The sequence below is a fragment of the Seriola dumerili genome, unplaced genomic scaffold, assembly GCF_002260705.1.
Source record: "Seriola dumerili isolate Sdu_G_001 unplaced genomic scaffold, Sdu_1.0 BDQW01000219.1, whole genome shotgun sequence".
NCBI lineage: Eukaryota > Metazoa > Chordata > Actinopteri > Carangiformes > Carangidae > Seriola > Seriola dumerili.
Window position 1 is genome coordinate 8,706,201 of NW_019174474.1, and position 23,152 is coordinate 8,729,352.

Here is a 23,152-nt window from a genome sequence, read left to right on the forward strand (position 1 = left end):
TTCAGAGTGTTACATAAGCACACTGACTTACTAACTAATGTAGATGAGAAGTTTCCTGGGATGAAATGATGGGTTCGGGGAGATAGCTCAGTACAGCAGTGTTGCGGGAAAATCTGCAATTACATTCTGTAAGAGTCCTTCATATCCGTACTCATTATTGCTTTTTATTTAGCACATTGATGATGCTGCCTGTAAATCTTAATGATAATGGCTGAGACAGCGTTCATTAGGCAGACGTAAACTCCCAAATGAGGCCGTTTTCTTCGGAGAAGTGATTAAAGGATGAGTAATTCACTGCTTGTTCATCATCACAAAGAACCGATAATGCAGACGGAAGACTAATTAGAATAATTAGGTGACATGTATCACCTTTCAGGTGTTATTAATATTTTAAGTTTTTGCCACTCTGGATAATGTTTTACCAAAGAAAAGCCAGACTTCCGTCTCTTTTTTTTTTTTTTTTTTTTTTCCTTACAAATTTAATCTAAATGTCTGAGATGTAACGTAATAAATATCATGCAACTATATTATTAAATTGTCTAGATTCAATTATATTTCTTTGCCAGCAGTTATGCTCAGATATCTTCTTCAGTCATGCTGCTGCTAGACCCAAAGTGATGATAGTGATGATAACTGCTTTGATTAAACATTACAGCTCTGACTAGAACTCATAAATATGCAGAGCAGAGCCTACTGGAGCCATACTGAGGAGGATGTGCTGCTCTATTGGCCTTTTATGGAGCAATAGAACTGCTTCCAGGGAGTAGGTGTTTGTGTGGAGCAACATTATGTAAAACTCGGCAAGCATGAGTCTGTGTGAATATGAACGAGTGTGTGTCTGATCCGACGTGTACATGCATGCTCAGCTCTGTTGCACTGTGTTTTAGATGTGTGTGTTAAATTAGGTGTGTGTGGTGCTGTGCTGGTCCAGGTTCAGCCAGAGGACAGCTATTCTGCTGAAGCAGCTGTAGCTTCTCCCAGGGAGCCTGTTTTGGTCCTCTGACGAACCACAGGCCTCCCTCCTCTGGCTGACGGCCAGGTCCACTCTACCTGCTCGCCAAAATAGTTTATGGGAGCCACTGACATCAGGATTCCTCTCACAAAACTGACAATGCAACATAACTGATAATGCAACATGCCTACATATTGTCGTATTCCCAATTTGCAGGATTTGTATGTCTGAAGGATTACAGTGTTTTTTCAAATGAAGAACTTAAATAGCAGTTAATCCCAAAAACCAGGCTATTTTTCTTAGTAGGTAAAAAGTTTGGCACAATAGTGTTAACTAAAAAATAGAAAAAAGCCGAGTGCAATGGTTGGGTGCGAGGTAGGTGATTTTCTGTTGTTAGAAAAGCTGTGATTCCATGAATAAATATTTCTGTTCAATGTCTCCTGCTATCCCAGTAGGCACAAGAAAAGATCAGACCCACCATCTCGACGGCCCCCTGCCCGCCCCAGTGATGTCCACTGCATGGTGCATGCCTCCCAGCAGGGTCATGGCGGACATGGCGGCACCCCAGAGATGGGCTCCCCTGTTCTAGGCCACTTCAGCCCCCGGGATATGCTGCGGAGTCGCAACCACATGCCCATGGACAGTCCTGAACGACGGCGTCGAACTGGCCACGGCAGTCTGACTAACATCAGCCGCCACGAGTCACTGAAGAAGATGGAGAGCCCCCCAATCCGCCGCTCCACCTCCTCGGGCCAGTACACGGGCTTTACTGACGCCCACCACCACCACCACCACCACCACCACCATGGTGGCAAGCCCCTGGATCCGGAGAGCATCGCACAGGTCAGCGCGGGACGAGCGGCGACCCGACCGCAGCTCCCTCCACCATCAAAGCCCTGCCCCGCCCTGTAAAAACATAGTCAGTCCCTGTCTTCTGCTTCCTCTGGCTGCAACTGTGTCTGTGTGCTAAATACACGCAAAAGGCTGGCTTCACAGGCAGACAGCAAGGAGCATAGCCTGACAGTGGGACTCGTCACCATAAATTTACTGTAGTCTTGATTGTGAGCATACAAATTTTGTAAGAAAATGGAAAGCTGAAAAAAATATATATATGTCACGTTTCTGAATTGTAGATCCATAAATGCTGCTTGTGTAGAGCCTCAGTTTGAAAGCAGAGGTCACAGAGCACTCTAAACTGTGCTGGGCTGTCTGTCTGCCTACTGGGAGCATGCTCAGATGAACATGTCATTTTTGCATCTCCTTTGCTATCCAAAATCATTAGCATGCAGAGGGAGAGGTACCGGTGTGAATACTCTAACTCTCTGCATGTATAGTGCATGCTTGGTCTTGACAAACTGTCACCGTGGTCCTTTTGTTAACATAGTTTGTTATGTTTTTCCTACGTACCTAACTCTACCGTCTCCACCCTTTCATGTCCTCTCATTTCATCTTTTTTTTCCCTCTCTTCATTTCTCCCTCCTTCTCCTATCTTCTAATTTTCTCTGATTTTTAACCCCAATCTTCCATTTTCTTAACGATCTCTCTCACCTATGTCATCATCATCCTTCCATATCCTCTCTCCTCTCTCACACACACTCTCTTTGTCTCCTGCAGGACATAGAAGAAACCATGAACACTGCTCTGAATGAGCTGCGTGAGCTGGAGCGGCAGAGCTCAGCCAAGCACGCCCCTGACGTGGTGCTGGACACCCTGGAGCAGCGGCAGACCTCCGGCAGCAGTGGTGGAGGTCCCACGCCGGCCAGCTCCAGCGAGTCCCTCAGCCCCATCCACGGCGTCATGCTGAGGTCCACTGCCAACACTGAGCCGCCCATCCGCCGAAGCACCAGCTCCTCCAGCGACACTATGAGCACCTTCAAGCCTGTGGTAGCACCCCGCATGGGGGTGCAGCTCAAACCCCCTGCCTTGAGGCCCAAACCCATGGTTCTGCCCAAGTCAAGCCAGGCCTCACAGCCTCCAGCTACATCTCCTCAGGATGCTCTGGACAAGTCCTGCACCATGTAACCTCTGGAACAGGAACCAGAGATGTAAAACAAAAACTCTCAATCAACTTCCAGGGGGCTGCAAAATGCTAACATTGTCTAGACTTCACAGATGTACTGCAAATAATATCTAAGAGTGTGTAACATACATTGACCTGGACAGGAAAAGACATTGTGGTGTTTTGAAGCTGAAAACTAGATCCTAAAGGGGACTCTGGCTGGATTAGAGAGACGGGTGTAGGAGTTGCAATGTAGACAGATTTGTCAGTCAGACAAATCTTGTGTCGATAACGTGCACAGTTGTGTTAATAAGCTTAGGTTAATATTATAAAACATACGTCTTTTTTTAAAATAAATATTCAAACAACAAATCACAAAGGCTTCCCTCGAGGTTTTAGAAAATGTTTGCTAGTTAGTTTAGTTTACAGACAGTCCTGAACTGTATAACTTTGAACAAAACATGGTGCATGTAGCTCCTCCGTTTACCACTGAACCTGAAACAGAGCTTGATGAGAAGGACCTCGGAGGGCCCCTGAGGGTGGTGTGAACTGCTTCAAAGGCCTTACTGACTTTGAGATGTAACTGATTTCAAATGTTAAATATTAAAAAGGTGCTGTGACTACCTGGACAGAGGTTGGACTGATAAAACGCTTGGAGAGCCCTTAATAACAAATGGTACTCTGTTGATAAATTAGTAGTACTGATTAACTAGTGTGTAAACTGCAACTTTCTTTGGCAAGGCATACCATTGTCAGTTGTGTCTCAGAAATGTACAAAGATCACCTCTGTGCTGGATTTGCTCAAAATTATTTGAACAATTTCCACATTGCCTGGAACGAGATATGGATTATTGGATATTGGATAAAACCACTACTTCATTATAAACTGAACATTTCGATGCATTCTTGAATTCCTGCATCAATTACTCACGATGAAGGGATAAAATATGCCTAATAAGTTATGCCTTTACATCTGTATAACCAATGGGGAGCAGTGTGAAAAGTTCTGATGACAAATCATCTCCTACCTACAGTATATACAACACATAGGGTATTATACAGTGTGAAACACATGCCATAGCTTCTTTTATGCCTTGCTTGGCTTTATCTACCCAAAGACATGGCTGTATAAGTGTAAAGCATGGATGTTGACCCTCCATATAAGATGTAGGCATTCTTCATATTGACTGATGTGTATAGACTTAAGGCAGCGCCCTGTGGGAGTGCTGCCAGTAGCCATGGACCTAATGACTGTTAGTGTAAAAGCCTCCTAATGTGTTCACCCTGCTTCCTTTGCTTTTCTTTGTCAATGTTTCTGGAAACAGCAGCTTGCTTCCGAGTCCCTCTAGTCTGTTTTATGTTCAGCTAAGAATGCCAATTATGTGTTTTTGTATTGCTCTCTGACTGACTCTGAGGCTTTCTCTGTGGACTTGCTGCATTAATGGAAGACAACACTTCAAATGTCTGACGTGCAACACTGAAACTGCACATGTGGAACAGGACGAAATCTCACACAATCAGCGACGAACAGCTCATTTGTCAGTCAGCTCATATGTTTCTGAGTCAAGTAATAATTTCAAAATGCAATAGCCCCTTAAAACAGTATGTGCCAGTTAGTTCCAACTGTGTGACTGCGCCCCTGTATGTGTCTATTTTTTAAGTATTTGTAGAAATAACAGAATTGGGTGCATGTCCTGGGAATGTTTGGCTAGCATAATAACACTTAGAAGAGATTTGGTTTGCAATGAGTTAGCAATGCTCTCTAGCAGCAGGTTTACACTATCTTTGAATTGACAGATATTGTGTGTAATAATCAAAAGTTAATTGATTTCTGAATTACTAACTTTCATCATTTTTATAATCTTTGTTGTTATTGTTGTTGTGTTTCTGGGTAGAAGACGATGCAGAGATGCAGGTGTTCCAGCCACAGTATGAAGCCAGTTGTATAAAATGCTTTTGTCACTATGTAACATCATCAACAATAGGACGGTAGTCATGCCATCTGTAGGCTTTAAGCTACTCTGTGGTGTTACGTACATCTGTAGTATGTACTTGTGAAAGTGCCTTTGAAAATGTTTTAGAGGAACTTCAGACATTCTGTCCTGTTGCATTTTCATGTCAGATGCTGTGTTTTTGAAGAAATGCAGTGCAGGAAGAAGACACATGAATAAGTAATGATGCCATTTTCCAAACAGTTATATGACAGAATTAATAATAAATAAACAGCTTACCCATTGTGACATTGCACTTTTATGTATATAACTGTATATATGGCATGTAACATCATAACATTTAGAGTTCTTTGAGGGCTTATACCTCCAAGGATTTCTTTCTAATAAAGAAAATAGTTTGTCGAGCCTCAGGTGGATTTTTTTCACCCGATTTTATATTAACTTCAGCTTCACTTCAAATATATGAACATCAGAAACACAAATATGGGTAGTTGCATATATTGGATTCAGTATTGTAATAATGGTATGCTAATAAGTACAGTATAAGAAGTTATTTTTATTATTTAATGTATTATGGGTTTGATGGAGCTTTTACATTTATCATGATGCATGGTAAAAATCTTTAAAGTATCAAATTGTTATGATAAATCATCAAATGTTGAATAACTGTAATAATGTGAAACAGGGCATTTGCAACTGTCGCATCGTCTCCATCCTCCACCCATTCATTCTTTAATGAATCCTGTAGGCCTTGTGCTTCTTTATGTGTTGTGTTCTGCTATGTATGGGAGCTTAACTGGGATTTGGTGTTCCCCAGACCTCGCTCCAGCCACAGCACTGTTTGCAGGAGTAAGAGTGGCTCTCTGTTTGCTCCAGGCTTTAGTGTGGGTCTTCAAGGCCATCTGGTGAAAACAGAGAAGAAAGAGTCCTTTGTTTTCGAAATTGTCCCACAACAATTTTTTCCCCAGCTGGATTGAGGCATATTGTAGTATGATAAAAGTGGAAAAGAAGATATTGCACTTCTGATTGTCTTTGGGGGGGAAAAAAATATTGGTTTACCTCAGCAATCCCAACCTTCCTCTCCCAAGTGTGAATGCTCTGTTGCAGCTTTTTGTGTTTGTCCTTGACATGCATGTACTCAGTGATATCAGGAGCCTGATAATCTGACATCTGGCGGCGCAGGTGTTGGTTGAGGGCCTCTGCCTTTAAACGTTCCTGATGATGGAGGAATGAAGAACACAAAGGGAATTTGTTTAAAGGGCAGGAGACACAGTGAATAAAGTTTAAAGAAGAATTAAAAGAAGAGAAACCAAATATTAACTGATTAACTCCTGTGTGCAAACCATGTACCAATTACTAAATTTGATTTTCTTGGACACACTGATCTTAAAGTTAGGTTCATAACTTTGACTAATCTTTGGACTAATAACTAACCTTCTCAGTATGCTGGATCTCCTCTTCAATTTTTGCAAGCATCTGCTTCCTGCTGGTGATGTCATTGCTCAACTCTGTAGACTCCCATGTCACATTCTGCAGCTTCTCCTGTTCACACGCACACATAGACACAAGATGAAGGGATCAACGTTACAACAAATGTGGGATATGGTTCATAAATCTACACTAAATTACACTAGAAATGTCCCTGTCAAGCAACATTTTAACAAGTCACCTTGTGTGAACTGAGGACACGTTGTACTTTCAAACTGTTGACTTGAAGTTCATCCAGATTTTGGTCAATTCTCAGCTCATTGTACTCCTGGAAAATCTCCTAGATAAAACACACAGCACCATACATTGTTACATTTATTTACTAGAAAAAATAAAGGGAAATTATAATCCACATTGAACAGGTAACATTTTTAAGTAGATATAGTTACAAGCACATAACTAACCCTTTTTAGAAAAAGACACAGACGGTGATTCACTGTTCTCTTGCAAAACATTGTTACTCACAAACTACACATTCAACTCTGTTCTCTCAGGCTCTCTGTATAGACCCTATTTTTCATTCTCTACCTCGTACTCAGCTTTTCCCATGTCTTTTTTCTGTTGAAGCTGCTGCTGGAGCTTTTTCTCCTGGACCCTCAGTGTCTGGATGTTCAGATTTAACTTCTCCAACTGAGTGACCTGTTTGAGTTTTTTTATGTGTGTTTGTGAACAGAGCAGAGAATGTGGACAACGGGAGGAAAATTATGTACTGGAGAAAGCAAATATAAGCAAAGAAGTGAGTAAAAGTAATAATCACTCAATATCCCATCTCTTTGTCCCTCCCATTAAAGAGTTATCAATAGAGTGTGTTATTTGCCCATTTACTTTAACACAAAGAAATAATTGCTGTACTAAAATACAAGATAGTCAGAAAAACATCATGTTAGCATCCCTGACATTTTCCTGTCATTGCTAGGAAGCAAAAAAAAAACTAGCTCAACATAATGGTTCAACTACATTTCCACAATAAGTTATAAAAGTTATTTTATTATCACTATATAATATATTTGGGTAAAAAACAACATATCTATGGATTTGAAAATAGTACAAAATAACTATAAGATGTGTGCATATATTTAAATTAATTCCAGTAAGTACTTTAAACAGTCACAAGTGTAATATCTTTTGTAAGCTGAGTTAAAATGAGTGATCAAAATCTATTCAAATACTGCTTTGCACAGGTTGATGTCATTAGACCAAACCAGATTTCTACCTTTAATTTGTCTTCAAAGTACTGGAGCACCTTCTCTGGCTCCTTCATTTCCAATCTGTTGTCTTTCATAGGTTTGAGCAGTCTGCGTTCAAACTCTTTCTTGGCCTTCCTGATGTCTGCTAGACGCAATTCTGCCTCTTTCAGAGAGGCCTGCAAATACAAGCAGAATCACTGAGGAGAAATATACTTTAAGTATGCACTTTTTTGTTTGTGCAAGGGTGTGTTAGAACCTAACCTTGTAGTTGTCCTGGATTCTCTTATATCTCTGTTTGAGCTTCTCATGGTCTTGTCCCATCTCTGTTACTTCCCTCTGTGCCACATAAAGTTTCTGTTCCAAGGTCAGCTGCTGGAGTCTATCTGATATGTAGGACCGGGACCTCCGCCTCCGTCCCTGGCCCTGAAAAGGCAAAATTATTCTGGTATTTCAGGAGTGCAGTACAGAGAGTTTTTCCCTTGTAACAGTGTAATTCTCAGTAGCTCTTGTCACTGGGTGTCACTTACCCCACCCTCCAGCTGGGATGCTCCTGCTGTCCCAAGACCTTCTCCCCCAGCCTGAGACACCAGGTCCTGTGGATCCAGACGGCTGATGAACTGTTCAAACATGTCATTCTCTGCCAGGAGGGCTGCATTGGAACACCTTGAGTGGACGTGAATAACAACAACCTCAGTCAGCTAAGGGAAATGCTCAAAGCTATAAATTTGGTTGCTTAAGCTGGAAACCTAAACCCAAATGCTTACAAAAGGCGGTTCAAATTTTTATCAAACATGTCATACAGTGAGTCATAATGTAACCTGGCCTAGTTTAAAGAATGTGGCTGGACGTCTGACCCTCTACTTTTAGCTAATGGTTCTAGGATATAGATACGTTTAGGTAACATTTAACTACTATAACCATATTGCTGAACAACAGAACTAGCCAACGTTAGCATGTTGCACAAAATAGGTAGGTTAATAAAAGCGGCTTTAACTAAACAAACTTCTTCTTAAACTATTTACCGAAAAGATGTTCTTAAACATGTATTTTCATTACCTTAGTTCTTCGACTCGGCTGTAGAGGAGTTCTTTTTCTTTTTGTGTGATCTCTTTCCCCTTTTCTTCTTCCATCACCAATAGTTCGCCCTCTATGGTTGCTAAGGTACACTGAACCCCTGCGACGGTTGCTATGGGCAAGTGCTGCATTCAAGTACTTGTGAATTTAACTTGCAACCTTACTATGGAAGGATCTGCGTAACCCGTGAGTACAAACTATAGAAAAAAATCACCCTAGAATTTTTTTTCATGCCGTTCCTCATAAGTAAAGAAGCTTCTGTTGATGATATGGTAATTGTTATAGGGGCAGGCCTACGACTGTTTTTTCTAACATATTTTTCTTTTTTTCTCTTTTTCAGTTTCAGTTTCATTTATCCGAAACCAGGAATCGCTCTCGCTAAGAAGATCGAGGTCAGCCATTCTTTAGCAGTAACTACATGTTATTTCGCTAAGCGGGTGAAACCTGTTTCAGGATGACTTCAGTTATCTCTAAATTCATCATTAAGACCCTGTGCGACCACCAGGGATGTTTGGACTTCCAGCGCCTGGATGAGACTATCGCGCAGAATTTCACTGTTGCGGAACCAGTCATGCGAAGTGTTCTCTTCGACGACGGTAAAATAGCCATTAAACCAGGCAAAGAGAAGGTGACTGGTGGTCAAATAATTAGCTCGGATAGTCTGGTCGTGGCCAAAACTAGTCTGCGAATCTGTCAGAAAAAACCCGGAGAGTGCCCGCAGTGTGATAGTTTACACCTGTGCAGGTATTTTGTCTGCGGGGACTGCACCTATGGGTAAGTAACCTACTGCTGTAGGCCTACGACACGTTGAAGGGTTTGTAATTTGTCTATTGTCAAGCAGTAGTCATAATAACAATGGTTACGTGCTTTAAACTTTAAATGCCTACACACCCACACATTGTTTTCACTTTTGTCGCCTGCTAACACTTTTTCTCTTTTCTTTTTTCTGTTAGTCCTGGTGTTTTCACATTTTATTGAATAACGTAGTGACGCAACCATCAATCCTTTAGAGTTGTATAGCTAAACATTAGAAGAAATATGTTAACCTATATGTTAAATGTTAGTCTCTTTGAGTCAATGTGGAAGAAAACAAACGTTCACATCTTTCCTTTTTTTCCTCCCTTTAAAAACATGAAAGAATTATGCATCAATTGTAAAGTCCACAAGATGGCAGCAGGGGGATAGCAGGAAAAGCACAGATGAAATAAATGTTCATTAAAGGCTTTAGGTACATACAGTGCCACTGAGTCAGCAGGCACAATACCAGGCTGGAACTAAGTCACCTAAATGGAATGCAATTAACACTATTAACAACACCTGTGCTTTTCCTGCTAAGACGTGTCAAAATATCTGCTGTGAAAATGGTCTATTCAGATCCTATTAGGTGACCTTGACCATCATTTTCCCTAGATAACCCACTCTACTGTACACTAGTGTGAAATTCTGTGGCACTTTATTATTATATTTTCTTAATTTAACCCACACATGATAATTATGAACAGGTTGGCTCCATATCCTGGTTATCAGCCACCAGTAGCCTATCAGTTGTGATAGTACTTGACTGGAAATTTGTAAATCTCTACAGGTCTGTGTATCTACAAATACTAGATATGCCATATTTTAGTAGGTTAATTCTGTCTAACCCTTACCTGTCATGTTGTCATTTTTAGACAGAAGTGTAAAAATCCCCATAGTCTGGCTTCTCCATACAATGCAGAGCTTTTAAAGAAACATGGTCTTCAGGACTTGACGGAAAAACAGCTGTTCCAGCTGTTACTGCAGAATGATCCATGGCTGCTTCCTGAGGTAGGTTTTGGTTTTGTCTCTTGTTATGGTGTAGAAAATAATGTATATTTCTGAATGAACTGTAATATATTCTTGTTGTCATATGGTCATCCTCCTCCATACACCCATCTAGATATGCCCACATTACAACAAGGGCAGTGGTTTGCATGGTTCCTGCAAGTTCAGCACCACCTGCATCAAGCTTCACATCTGCCAGCACTATTTCCAGGGTGACTGTGTGTTTGGCACTTCCTGTAAGAGAGCCCATAATATTGATGCACAAGAAACGAAGATTTTCCGCGGATTCAGTCAGGAGAATATAAGAAACCTTCATGAGATCTACAGAAATAAATTCATCATCATGGGTCAATGGGCTACTCCTGTTCCTGGTAAAGAATTACTTCTATCGAAATATTATACTCTTGATTTTTTTTGTCATCTAATGAGATGTGATATTTTACATATAAATACAAATAGATTGTATGTATGTATGTTTGTATGTATGTGTGTCATCTGCAGTGACGCCAAAGGTGAGAATCCCCATTCAGCAGCCTTCCCACCAGGCTTCCCACAAGGCCTCCAAACAGCCTTCCCAAGGCAACCCTGGATCTCCCACCAGTTCTGCTTGTCCATCTAAACCCATGAGTGATGCTGACAGGGATGAAATCTGCCTCTTCTTCATTCGCAGACACTGCAGCTTCAAAGGTAACAATATTGCTGGTAGAACTAAAAAGTCACATTTACAGTACAGTAACTCCTCAAGACATACTGTATGTGTGACTCTGTGAGAAAAGAAATGTTTATGTGTACCACTGCCTAAATGAGTGCCTTTGTATCCTTGTACTTTTCCCAGAGAAGTGTGTTCGTGTTCATTGGCACCTACCTTACAGATGGCAGGTTTTAGACAGTGATCATAAGACCTGGAAGGATTTGCCTAATATGGAGGACATTGAGAAGGCCTACTGTGACCCACGACTTGAAACAAGTGACATGAATCAACCATTGCCCCTCTCAGGGCTTTTAAGTTTCCTTCGTCTTCAAAGGTGCATGAATGAAGAAACACCACAGAGATACACACAGTCTTTTAGTTTATAAATATATTGTAGAGAAACTAATACTTTTTAACTTCTCTTGAGAAAATTTGCTGATTTACTGTTCTTACACTGCTTGCTTTCAGCTCCGTACCCCCTGTCGTTCAGGCAGTTAACTTCAAGACGATGACATATGAAGGGTCTCCAGTTCGTCGGCTGTCCACTGCCTCCTCTGTCTCAAAGCCCCCTCACTTCATTCTTACAACAGAGTGGCTTTGGTACTGGAAGGATGACACCGGGAAATGGCTGGAGTTTGGACAGGTCAGTCAGACCAGTACAAATAGTGAAACAATGTGTCTTTGTGATGATCAGATCAAAAGTCAGTTTTAAGAGCCTGCTATCCTTAATAGTGCCTGTTTGAAGGAACAAGTAGATTTAGATTTACTACGTTCCCCTCTGCACTCTTCGTTAATTAATTTTTCCACATTTGATCACTGGCAAATGTAAAATCTGAACTTTGCTGGACTGTTCTCTGCTTTTTGTATTAGGGTGATTTGGACACACCAGCCTCTGTCACTTCTGAAACTCTGGAGAATGTGTACCTGGCAGACAGAGATACAGAGATTCCTTTCAGTGCTGGCAATCAGAAGTATATTCTCCACCTCAAAGGCGAAGCAGGAACACAGCAGATGTATCAAGAGAACTTAAAATACAAAACTAAGAGAGAGGTCAAGAGAAGGCCTCGCTTTGTGTCTGCTCATGATGTGAAGCTGAAGCTGGACAGGTATTTTTCATTTCCTGTAATAGACGGACTTTGCATTGTCCTTGCAATTCTAACACTACTGCTTTGGATATCTCAGTGCCTCAAATGACTTCTTCAGTTGGGCAGTTCTTACTTTATGTTTGTATTCTCTGTAGTACATCATCACCCAGCTCCAAATCCAGCTCCTCCACAGCTGAATGTGTCCCATCCCACTGGGACAAGAGCGCTCTACCTGATTTTGGATACAGGGTATCTTCACAGCATGTGCTTTATTTTTATTTATTTATTTATTTTACTGTTTTGTGCTTAATGATTTGTTTATCTGCGTTTTACTATCTTTCAGCTTCTACCCATCTCCAAATCTGTGAAGGACTATGATATGATCGAAATGTTGTTTAAGCGCACTATGCCTCAAAGTAAAATTAACAGCATCCAGAGGATCCAGAACCCCTCACTGTGGAAAGTCTTTCAATGGTAAATCAGTTTAAGAAAAGGTTTTTTGACACAATAGCTTCTTTGCTTTCTTGCATAGAGTTAGGTAAGAACATTGATAACACTCTGTGTTAAATATGAAGCTACCATACACCCAAACAAGGGAAAACCGCTCACCTGCCTCTGTCCAAACATAACAAAATCTGCCCACCAGCACCTCTTATATCTCATTTGTGTGAAAATAACACACTTTGGGTTCCCACTATGAGTCAATGTGTTGTATTCATTCTAAGTCAGGCACAGTAACTTTCATTAGTTTCTGCTGGTTGCCTGGCTTCCTCAAGGCCAAAGCCTGACTTGCCATTTCCCCCTATTTTCAGTCTTTACCGTAAGTGAGTTAAGCTAAAATAAGCTAAACTAAGCTAATCAGCTGCTGGCTGTAGCTTTATACTTACCTTACAGATGAGAGCCATATGAACAAAGGCTAATAAGCATTTTTCCCCTAAAACATCAGTACATTAAAATTTTTTGTCTGGCTTCTTCAGGCAGAAAGACCAGATGAAGTTGAGGAATGGAGGGACAGATGTGAATCAGCTGTACTTGTTCCATGGGACAGACGAGTCCCTGATTGAGGCCATCTGTGAGCAAAACTTTGACTGGAGGATGTGCGGTGTCCATGGCACGGCCTATGGCAAAGGTACAGTAGAACAGCCTCAGCTGCTGATCCAGTAATACAATGACTATAGAGCATCCAGTATCCAATATTGACAAGCCATAGAAGAAATATGTCTTTTCTGATATGGAGTAGTAAACTCTACTTACTGAACTGAAAAAAACTGCATATTTTACTGTGGCAGTAGAAAAGAAGCGATCACACTTTTTCCTTTAAACTGTGTCAACACTAACACTTCCTTATTTGTTAGGGAGCTATTTTGCCAAAGATGCGTCCTACTCAGACAGATACGCCAGCATCAAAAGAAGCATGAACAAGATCATGTTTGTTGCTCTGGTCCTGGTGGGGGAGTACAGCAGAGGAAGGAGCAACTTTGTCCGACCCCCGCCAAAAGGAAAGGGTATAACCCTCTATGACAGTTGTGTTGACTCTGAGAGCAACCCCAGCATCTATGTTGTCTTTGAAAAACAACAGATTTATCCAGAGTATGTTATCGATTACTCCTAAGTCATACCGCTGTTGTTTCCTTTACTGAAGATTTTAGTCTGGGAAAAACTATTATGGAATGCTCTTTACTCTGACTAGTAGCAGCTAGTGGCTTTGTTAAAGGTTTGTGACGTTTTACAATGGTGGTAGAAGTATTTAGATCCTTTACAAAATGTAAGACTAAATTCAAAATCTTACTTTAGATAAAGCACAGAAGTTTTATCAAATAAATATGCTTCAAGTATTAAAAGTTAAAGCAGGACAATGTTAAGGTGATTTTAACTACTTTATATACTGTTGGGTGGTTTGATCTATAGCAAAGCATTATATTCTATAAACTGATACTTACAATATTTCCCTCTGAAATGTAGTGGAGTAGAAGTGTAAATTAAGTGGGATTTTTCACTGCTGGCAAATTTATAATTAGCCAAAAAATACACTTTTTACATTTTAGAATGTATATGAGCAGACTATACTGCTTTTACATAGAAATATGTTTATGATTGGTGGTGTCTGTTTTGTTGGTAGCGTGTGTTTTGTTGTGGTATGAGGGCAACAAAATGATCTGGTGTTAACATATGGAATGAAATACACTTTGTTGAGTAATAAACACATTTTAAAATGCCATTAAATTAGTCTATGTAATTATTCAACCCCTTTATTTTCACAGTGCATCATTATGTTAGAATATTTAGTTACACACAATTAGCATTTGACCCTTCATGAATTTCCCCTAGGGGATAAATAAAGTATCTATCTATTTTAAATGTACACCATTCAAGCAGGGACATTCAGACCTCTGCCTTTAATCACCTTTGATCCTTTTCGCTGGAATATACACGTTTCAGTGTTTCACAGAAACATTTGAATTCATCATCAGTAATTCTCTCAGTGGATACATGCAAGACTAAAATTCATTAATTCATTAACTCAAAATCTTTTCCAAGCATTGGTTAAAATTCAGTCTAGAAAAGATTTAGCTTCCAACATGAGAAACAGTTAAGTTTCAGTAAAGTGTTTTCAAGAATAATGAATGACATCATCCAGAGAAAAGTGATAAAATGTAAAATCTAATATGCACCAAGAAATTGTGTAACTCTAAAGTAGCAGCTTTTAATTGAGCAGATAAACACCTTTTATAACAGTACTGTTATGGCCTGTTCAAAATCACTGCAAAATATTCAGTATTGCTATACACTGAGGTAATCGGCTGAGAGTTGCTCTCTTTAAAGTAGAGCAAAATTCTGTTCTTTTGTTTGCTCTTGTCTTTCTTCTCACCTCCAGCTCCCTCTGTCATCCTTATTTTTTCATCACCATAACAACTGATGAAGCCATCAGAAGGGAGTTCTGAGGGACCTCAACTGTGTGCTCCACAGCACCTGACACTTTTGCACCTGTGTCATTTATCATTACAGCATAGCAATAGGCCACGTACCAGCTCACCCCTCAAGAAGAAAAAGGCACAAGATGAGAACAATGATTGAGGTATGCAGTGCACTGTAACTAAGGAAATCTGTGGAAATATTTAGCTTTAAATGGAATTACAGATCCAGAAAATGGTTCACGCACTGTGTGTCACAGTCACAAAACATGGACCTACAGGACGGTTTGTATTTTTCACAGAATCCAAGAACATGAATGGTGTGTTTCAAATCATCTGGTGGAGAATTCAACTGAGCTCTTCACATGCTTCTTCTTGTGATTTTCACAAATATGCCATTTTTAGGTCCTAAAGTGCTTGATGATTTCAACTCAAGAGGAACCTGCATAAAGAAAAGAATACCATATGTTAAAGAACGTTTTCCATACAGATTTGTGTTTTTCAGATTTAGTATTACATTGTTACTATTTACTGTAAATAGTTGACAGATTATATTAGTTAACTGTTGTACAAAAATTACAGCACTTTTTTATTAGATGTCTAAAGAAAGCCATTAATAACTGTATACACACACATTTACATATATATGTATGTATATACACACACACACACAGTGATAGTTCCTTTTTTCCATTGTGAGTTTGAATCCTCTAAAACTCTAAATCATGTTTATTAGATTATTATCTTTAGTGTTTAAACTATCCAACCCACCTTTGTCTCAGAGCAGGCCACAATGCTGTACTTGTGAAACAGACGGACCAAAGCCATTTTGATCTCCAGCTGAGCAAGTCTCATTCCCACACAGTTACGGGGACCGGCACCAAATGGCAGGTATACAAATGGATGTCGACTGGCCTTGGCCTCTGGTGTGAATCTGGAAAGCAACAACATGTTACATTTCTGAATGAATTTAAAGCAGTAGTGAATAAGAGTCACTCAATATGCAAATACTAAATCTATAGGAGACTTGAAACACAAGGTTTATACTTTTGCTTAACTACTCTAGTAGTCTCCTACCTCTCAGGGATGAACCTCTCAGGCTCTGGCCAGTGTTCTGGGTCGTAATGAAGGAAGCCTGCTGGGATCTCCAGTGTCGCTCCTTTAGGGAGGACCTGGCCGTTCACCACACAGTCATGGTCGATATCTCGTGCAAACCTTTGTGGGACAAAATGCCATGGAAAAGAATGAACCTGCATGTTTTATAGACCCTCAGACTCAACTCATTTGTTCTTCTTTAGTCCATGTGATTACTTTATAGTCTCGTTCAATATAATAATAAATACTATAATAGTGATAAATCTAGTAAACAAGCATCCTTTATCCTCATTTAATGTCTTCCTTTACCTGAATCCAGGAGGGTAGAGGCGCAGTGCTTCACATATAACCATGTCCAAATACTTCAGCTCCTGAACATTTGTGTAATCTGGTGAATCCTACAACAGGTAGCACAAGATAAACCCATAACTGTTCACAACTATCATCTCATTTCATAACTAGATGAAGCAAACAAGATCAGATCAGACCACAAAATAATACACTCACATATCTAGTATAGAACTCATCCACCTCTTCCTGTACTTTGTGTTGACATTCAGGGTGGATGGCCAGGAGGTAGCAGGTGAAGGCCAATGTGTTGCTGCTCGTTTCGTAGCCTGCCAGGAGGAAGACAAAAGCCTGACCCACGATCTCATCCTCAGTCATCATCTTTTTCTGAGGACGCCTAGTCTGTGGCTCCTGTGGGTGAAGAGGGTTATTGTCCTGATCTGAGGTTGATGGCTGTGTTTGCTGGTTCCTGTGATCGAGCTCATCAGTGCGGTTTGCTGTATCAAAGTGTTCTAAAGACACAGACTCTTTGCTGATTCGAGCGTCCAACATCAGCTGAAGGAAGTCTCGACGCCTCTACAAGCAAAAGAAATCATTCATCAGTCATTCATCATTCAAAAAACTATATATCAGAAATGGTATCCATGAAGAAAGTACAAGACAGTACATTGCATTAATTAAAAAAAATGATCAAGAAGAAAGTGGGAGCCCTGTTTAAAGTGGGAAAACAAGTTCCAATTTAAGATAGTTAAAAGTCCATAAGATTCACCTGTTCAGGAGGCTGCTCATCTCTCTGCTTAATGATCCTCTGAATGCTGTTGATAAAGAACTGATTCATCTGGTCTCGTCTTTTGTTGGGGATGAGTCCCGCCAAAGGAGCCATGATGAAGGGAAAAGCAACTGGACACACAAACCAGATTTGTTGGTGTAAGCCAACCTGAAATGCCAACTGTGCAGAATTTCACATGACTCAATGTACAATGGCATTAATATTGTTAAATATACTACATAAATGTTCCACTGTCCAATGTAATAATTCAAATGTTTATATATATACAAATACATTGAACCCACTGAAAAACAGCATGATGGGTCTGAAGAAAGAAAAGGAGAAGAACATCTGGGCGTGGCGGACAAAAGGGTCATCTGGGTTGTTCTGAGAGTCCACCTGAGTTCCAAATGCCACACTGGCAATAACATCCATGGTGAAGCAGCCAAAACATCTGCCAAAGAGACACGCAAACAAAAATATGAGTCAGGACAGAAAAAGACACTATAACTCTGACTGCCTTTGTTCAGTGTGTGTGTGATTACCTGTGGATGTCAAAGGCCTCTCCTGACTCAGCATACACATCCAAGTTGTTCATCAGGGCACCGGTGGCCGTGTTGATGAGTGGAACCATCTACGAGAAAATAGAAAAGACAGTGACACTTGGCGTAACTGCTATGATGTCTGATAATAGAAAGACACGAATGAAACCGTCTTGTCAATATCGCTTTAGGTAAATATCGGTCCATGAATACCACAAAGGAGGAAAAGGTCAATGTGGTTCAAGAAACAAAGCAAGCACAGTCACACCAAACAGATGAATATATCAATAAATGCACATACAGTAAATGCTTCAATAATTAAAAGATTATATATAGACTTCCTAGCCTCAATCTATGATGAACAGTAACTTATCAGACAAACATTTTTTCCCTTAGTTGTCAGTGAGGTGTATCATGCAGCCATGTACGATCTGCTTCACTACTTGACAAATTTGAAGACAAGTAAAAAGTCTTTGTAACAATTATTGGTTACCCAATTAATCTGAGCATTCTTATGTCACCTCTTTCATCTTGGCAGCACTGAAGGATGGGGTCAGGATGCTCCGCACTCTCTTCCAGCGTTCATTCCTCAACATGAGCAGACAGTCAGTCATGGGCTTGGAGGCAAAGCGAATTGTCTGTATAGAGAAGCAGAAGATGAAGGCACAAATGTCCACTGCTGAATCATGAGTAAGTACATAATGTACATGTTTTACTTTGGTTACTGTCCTCACCATTCTGTTTGGGAAACTGCTGAAGTCTCTGACCATCACCTGTCTGAGTATGTCAGGGTCCGCTACCACCACCACCGGTCTGCGCCCCAAATAGTACCTAATATATACCAAGTAGAGTCTCATTAGAACCACATTATCTTAATGCTGCAAATATACATTAGGTTTTTACCTAGCAAGTATCCACCTCATTTTACAGTGTATAAGAATTCAAATCTGTTTATTTACCCACAAACTCTGCCATGTGTCCTTATGAGATCGGCGAGCGGGTTCATAAAACCCTGAAAAGAACATTACAAAAACAATATTAACTTCATGTAAACTGCAGAAAGGGTAACAGTATGGCAGCTCACAACTCTTTTACATGCCTCTGTAAAAGCTGCATATATAGCAGTGAACAGACTACCTAACAAAAGGACCAGCACTGAAACTCACCTGTTATCACTGATCAAAACTAAAAGCCACAGAAAGAGGAATGATACAAATTAAGGGAAGCACCTATGTTTGTGTGTACACACGCACTGTGTACATTCTTATATGAAGCCCTCACGTAAGAATGTGCATGAAGCCTTCATGATGAAGCACATTTGTGAAACAATGTGTGTGGGTTTGTTTATCTGTATGTGTGTACATGTGGGAAGTATCAAAGGAAAAACAGGAAACATATTTTTGGCTCAACATGTTGTTGACTTGTGAGACAAATGGGCTTTTGCCAAATCCTTCAAATGAAAAGATAATTTTTTTTTTTATCTGAGACCTGAAAGAATCTAGTACTTAAAATGTCTCATAATCCACACATTTTAGGTTAAAGGTAAAGTAAAAAGTGAGAAAGCCAGGGGTAAATTGAAATTTAATGAAAATTGCAATTACCTGGCGAAACATGAATATGTTGCCAAAGAAAGGTACTGGCTTTGGATGTTTGATGCCACATCGCGAAAGGACTGAAAACGGGCAAATTGAATACCTAGAAAAAAAGAGCACAAAGTTGGGTTAAAGAGTGATGAATGAAAAACTAACAGCAAATACAGTGACAAATATAGACCAACATTTTCCTAAATATCCTGCTTTTGCCCTGAGAGTGGTGTTCTAGAGTTTCTTTATGTGTGTAAAAATGCATGCTTTATGTTACTGGCAGATTATATAACTGACTTCATTTCTATGGCAGGTGCAACATCATGAACACACAAAGGGATTTAAAATATTTATTCACCAGTAGAGAAGACCAAGAAAGATGAGGAAGAGGCTGAGCGTCATAGACAATCCACTGGCCTGAATGTGAAATACATTGAGGAAGTCCCCGACAGCCTCCATGATGGAAAAACACCTCTCAGCTCTTCAACAATAGCATTAGGTAAAGATGCCTGGAAAGTAAGGAGAGGTTAGAAAAAGATTTGAACAGTGAGAAAGCTGCTGAATAGATGTTAATGACAACTTTACAACTTCACTTCAAGTATTTGAACTAGTTAAACACAAAAACCTCAATACCTGTCTTAGGTATTGTATTATAGCTCTGAATCATGACTCCAGCACATGACATTAAAAGGACACCTTGGCACTCCTTGGCAGTGCTCACCTTTACCCTGCTTTTTTAAAATGCAGGGAAATGTCTAGTTCCGCTTTTCATGACCAGTACACTCACATTTATTTGGCAGGCACAAATGCTTCACTGGGCGACTGTCAACATGCCATAGTTTAATGGTAAACACCTATGAACACCATTATCATAGCTAAAGCGCATACTCTTAAAACAGCTGACCACAGCCTTTCTTTATTTAAGCAGAAATGCAGCGTTTAAAACTCCGACGTCATAGGTCATTTGACATGCTAGGCTACAAGCTAGCTAACAATACATAGCATGTTGTCTACTCATTAATGTCTTTTATGCACGACATGTAACATTTTCATGTACCATATCCGCGCCATCATTATATCTGGAGAAAGTCTGTAATGTTGTGTTTAAAACCTGACCAAAACATATGCACTTACCTCACAGTTGGTACATGTAAATATTATTGTGAAGTCTTCCTCCCTTTTTTCATTAGCCCCTCACTCCATAAAGCTGGGCTCCATACTGCCACCTACTGTACCGGAGCGTATAACATCTAGCAAGACTTAACCTGTGGATCCGTGCATGAAGTATAATTTTTCTGTTCTGTTTGCTGCTGAGGAGGTAGTGGACATTGGCTTCTTACAGCTTTTTCCCTGCTACGGCCGAAAAACTATATATAGTCTATTAAATTATGTTGTACCCTATTATTGTTCAAAAATCTCAAGCTGACATGTCAGACGGGTGGGTGGAGATTCACCCTTTCAGAGGACAGGGGAGGAGATTTTATAGGGCACTGTGTGTTTACAACCGCGATCCCTTTGTTAGAGACCATGCTGCCACACAGTAAGTTGCTGGAAACTGATGTCCTTTGTTTGATGTTATTTATTGTTTATTTCTTTCAAATTATGTATACCTTCAATGAATCTTAATTTGTGGGTTTATTTGACCTGTTTCCCTTTTCATTTGGACGCATTAAGAATGAAAGATGTTTTAGTTACCCTTTCTTTATTATTTTTGTGGTATGTATGGTAAAGTCTGATGTCAGCAGGGAGGTTATTCCAGAGGAAGGGGGGCTGATAGTAAAAGGCTCTGCAGCCAGCAGATATATAAAGAATGAGTTTCATTAAAATATGAAACCATTGTTGGTTAAGTGATCACAGAGAGGCGGAGAAAGTATTCATCTGCTGTTTTTGCTGACTGTTTCCTACTCACATGGGACACTAAATGTATTATACTGCACCTTGTTCAAATTACCAATAGACAAAACATGAAGTGGCATGTTTTATCCATACATGAACAAACATACAGCAAAAATATATAAAATCTTTGATTTTCGCCAGTTTCCTCAACATTTTAACACACAGCACACTCCAATAGACACCTAAAATACTGATATTTTCTTTACCTTTAATTAAACAATATAAACAAAACAAAAATCAACTACTACTTTCTAAAATGTATTTAAATGGCCTCTAGACAATGAAGCCTACAGAATGGGACGATAACATATTTTTTTAAATAATCATATGCACATATGGTATATTTTCAAGAAGTCCAAGACATGAGAGGAGTGGTTATTTTGTTTGGTCATTATCTATTTGGATTTTAAAAAATTTTGTTTACTGCCTTTTCTTCAGCCTTTCCCATTTATTTCAAATTTGGTTACCGAGCAACTTTTGAAGAACAGGTGCAACAGTCACAGGAAAAATAGCAAGAATTTTTACACCAGCTGACAAAAATATGTTTCAAAGTTGCACCACTAACTGACTATTTGAACATCAGCTCAGAATAGTAAGTATGATTAAGCACCTTCTCTTTTTATCTGTGGCAAGGGCTACATTTGAAGTTATGAATCATTCATGCAGAAGAAAAGGCCTAAATGTGACCTCCAGAAAGTAAAGTGGTTGTGGTCCCTCAGTAGTAAAACCACGTGGGTTCCTGTTGCAATTCCTCAAACTGCCTGTAGGGGACACTCCCACACCATATTATCTATGTACCAACGCTGCCACAGCTTCAGAAATAGTGTTAACAATATGGCTTTTATTCCACTAAAGAACAGAGCTCAATCTGAATAAAAAGCCCACATATAAACACATCAGTGACACCCATTGCAAGAATCACATGTCTCAGCTTCTACTGTCTGCAAAAGTAATAAAGTGTTTTATTTTGCACATAAAACAAAATAATACAACCCTTCCCTTCTTTTCTTTTTGTGTGTAGCATGAAGCGGACACATTGAGCAAAATTGTTGTCATTTGTTTTCATTTTAGTTGATGATATATTGGTCATTTAAATCAGTTCTATTCAGGAAAAAAACAACCTTTCTCATGTCGCTAAAGTCACTGAGGCAAACAATATCTTTGGCCCCCTGCTCAACCACTTACAGTAGCTTAAAAGACTGTCTGGGAGAAAAAGGTAAAATACTCCATTAGTGTTCGCAGCATAGAATGCAATATTCACTGAGGAAGCGTTCATTGTATTTCATCCATCTTCAGTTGAGTTTCTTTTCACTTATGAAGAGGAAAGTGGATTTTAATGCAAAATAAAAAATCAGCAAGCAGTGCAATGCATGCAGTAAGAAAATGCTGGTGTGCAGAGTATCTATTCTCATGGGTTTGACTTCCAAGAAAAGTGACAGATCATTAGGGCAAATAGGCCATTTGAATTCAGATGGCACTGTGTCCTAATTATGCTGTCTCGATGACAGTTACTTATCCAAATCCTTTGAGGTGTTAAACATAGCTGACTCTACAAGTTCACACTGTTTATGTACGTGTGCCCATGTGACATGTGCATAATCAGTCAGCATGTTTCTGCATAAAGAGGCTTGTCACAGAATACAGGATGCGCAAAGATCCATGTGATTTGTGTGCTGAATTATGTGCACCAGCTGTTTAAATGACAAATTGATACACACTCAGTTATTTTCAACAGCTCCAACTGAGATTCACATTTCAGATGTAACAGAATCAGCACAGTCTGTTGAGCAATGCTCTGGCCCTAGAATGAGACAAGTGAAGGCCCACTCTTTTCCA

General features: G+C 39.8%; 4 protein-coding genes across 7 annotated transcripts in view; 2 read left to right on the forward strand and 2 right to left on the reverse strand.

Annotated features, from left to right (window-relative positions):
* The window catches only part of LOC111228549 (SLIT-ROBO Rho GTPase-activating protein 1-like), an 80,776-nt gene extending 75,469 nt beyond the window's left edge, over window positions 1-5,307 (forward strand). For both annotated transcript variants that reach the window (XM_022754510.1, XM_022754511.1), the window contains exons 21-22: window positions 1,405-1,795; window positions 2,567-5,307. In XM_022754510.1, coding sequence (XP_022610231.1) covers window positions 1,405-1,795; window positions 2,567-2,974 — 799 coding nt within the window. In that variant the 3' untranslated portion in view covers window positions 2,975-5,307. The remainder of the gene's footprint in view (window positions 1-1,404; window positions 1,796-2,566) is intronic.
* Window positions 5,308-5,394: 87 nt separating this feature from the next.
* On the reverse strand, window positions 5,395-8,826 carry ccdc113 (coiled-coil domain containing 113). Of its 2 annotated transcripts, XM_022754515.1 has the most exons (9): window positions 8,635-8,826; window positions 8,106-8,241; window positions 7,840-8,001; window positions 7,605-7,754; window positions 6,920-7,030; window positions 6,573-6,671; window positions 6,338-6,445; window positions 5,963-6,118; window positions 5,395-5,805 (listed from the first exon to the last, which is right to left on the reverse strand). In XM_022754515.1, exons 1-9 carry the CDS (start codon window positions 8,781-8,783, stop codon window positions 5,665-5,667), a joined length of 1,212 nt encoding a protein of 403 aa, XP_022610236.1. In that variant the 5' UTR covers window positions 8,784-8,826; the 3' UTR covers window positions 5,395-5,664. The 2 variants fall into 2 exon arrangements, with proteins under 2 accessions (XP_022610236.1, XP_022610237.1); XM_022754516.1 differs by lacking the exon at window positions 6,920-7,030.
* On the forward strand, window positions 8,774-14,449 carry parp12 (poly(ADP-ribose) polymerase family member 12). The gene is made up of 12 exons (XM_022754512.1): window positions 8,774-8,838; window positions 8,993-9,426; window positions 10,323-10,458; window positions 10,571-10,826; window positions 10,957-11,142; window positions 11,291-11,480; window positions 11,615-11,789; window positions 12,017-12,252; window positions 12,387-12,480; window positions 12,575-12,705; window positions 13,209-13,360; window positions 13,587-14,449. Exons 2-12 carry the CDS (start codon window positions 9,107-9,109, stop codon window positions 13,841-13,843), a joined length of 2,133 nt encoding a protein of 710 aa, XP_022610233.1. The 5' UTR covers window positions 8,774-8,838; window positions 8,993-9,106; the 3' UTR covers window positions 13,844-14,449.
* Window positions 14,450-14,460: 11 nt separating this feature from the next.
* Window positions 14,461-20,681, reverse strand: tbxas1 (thromboxane A synthase 1). Of its 2 annotated transcripts, none has more exons than XM_022754513.1 (14): window positions 20,555-20,681; window positions 19,779-19,929; window positions 19,439-19,532; window positions 18,797-18,849; window positions 18,572-18,668; window positions 18,359-18,475; window positions 17,841-17,929; window positions 17,601-17,749; window positions 17,296-17,426; window positions 16,746-17,102; window positions 16,548-16,636; window positions 16,221-16,358; window positions 15,915-16,077; window positions 14,461-15,585 (listed from the first exon to the last, which is right to left on the reverse strand). In XM_022754513.1, the coding sequence occupies exons 2-14, from the start codon at window positions 19,877-19,879 to the stop codon at window positions 15,505-15,507; spliced, it is 1,659 nt and encodes a 552-aa protein (XP_022610234.1). In that variant the 5' UTR covers window positions 19,880-19,929; window positions 20,555-20,681; the 3' UTR covers window positions 14,461-15,504. The 2 variants fall into 2 exon arrangements, with proteins under 2 accessions (XP_022610234.1, XP_022610235.1); XM_022754514.1 differs by lacking the exon at window positions 20,555-20,681 and adding an exon at window positions 20,208-20,305.
* Between the last annotated feature and the right edge of the window lie 2,471 nt (window positions 20,682-23,152).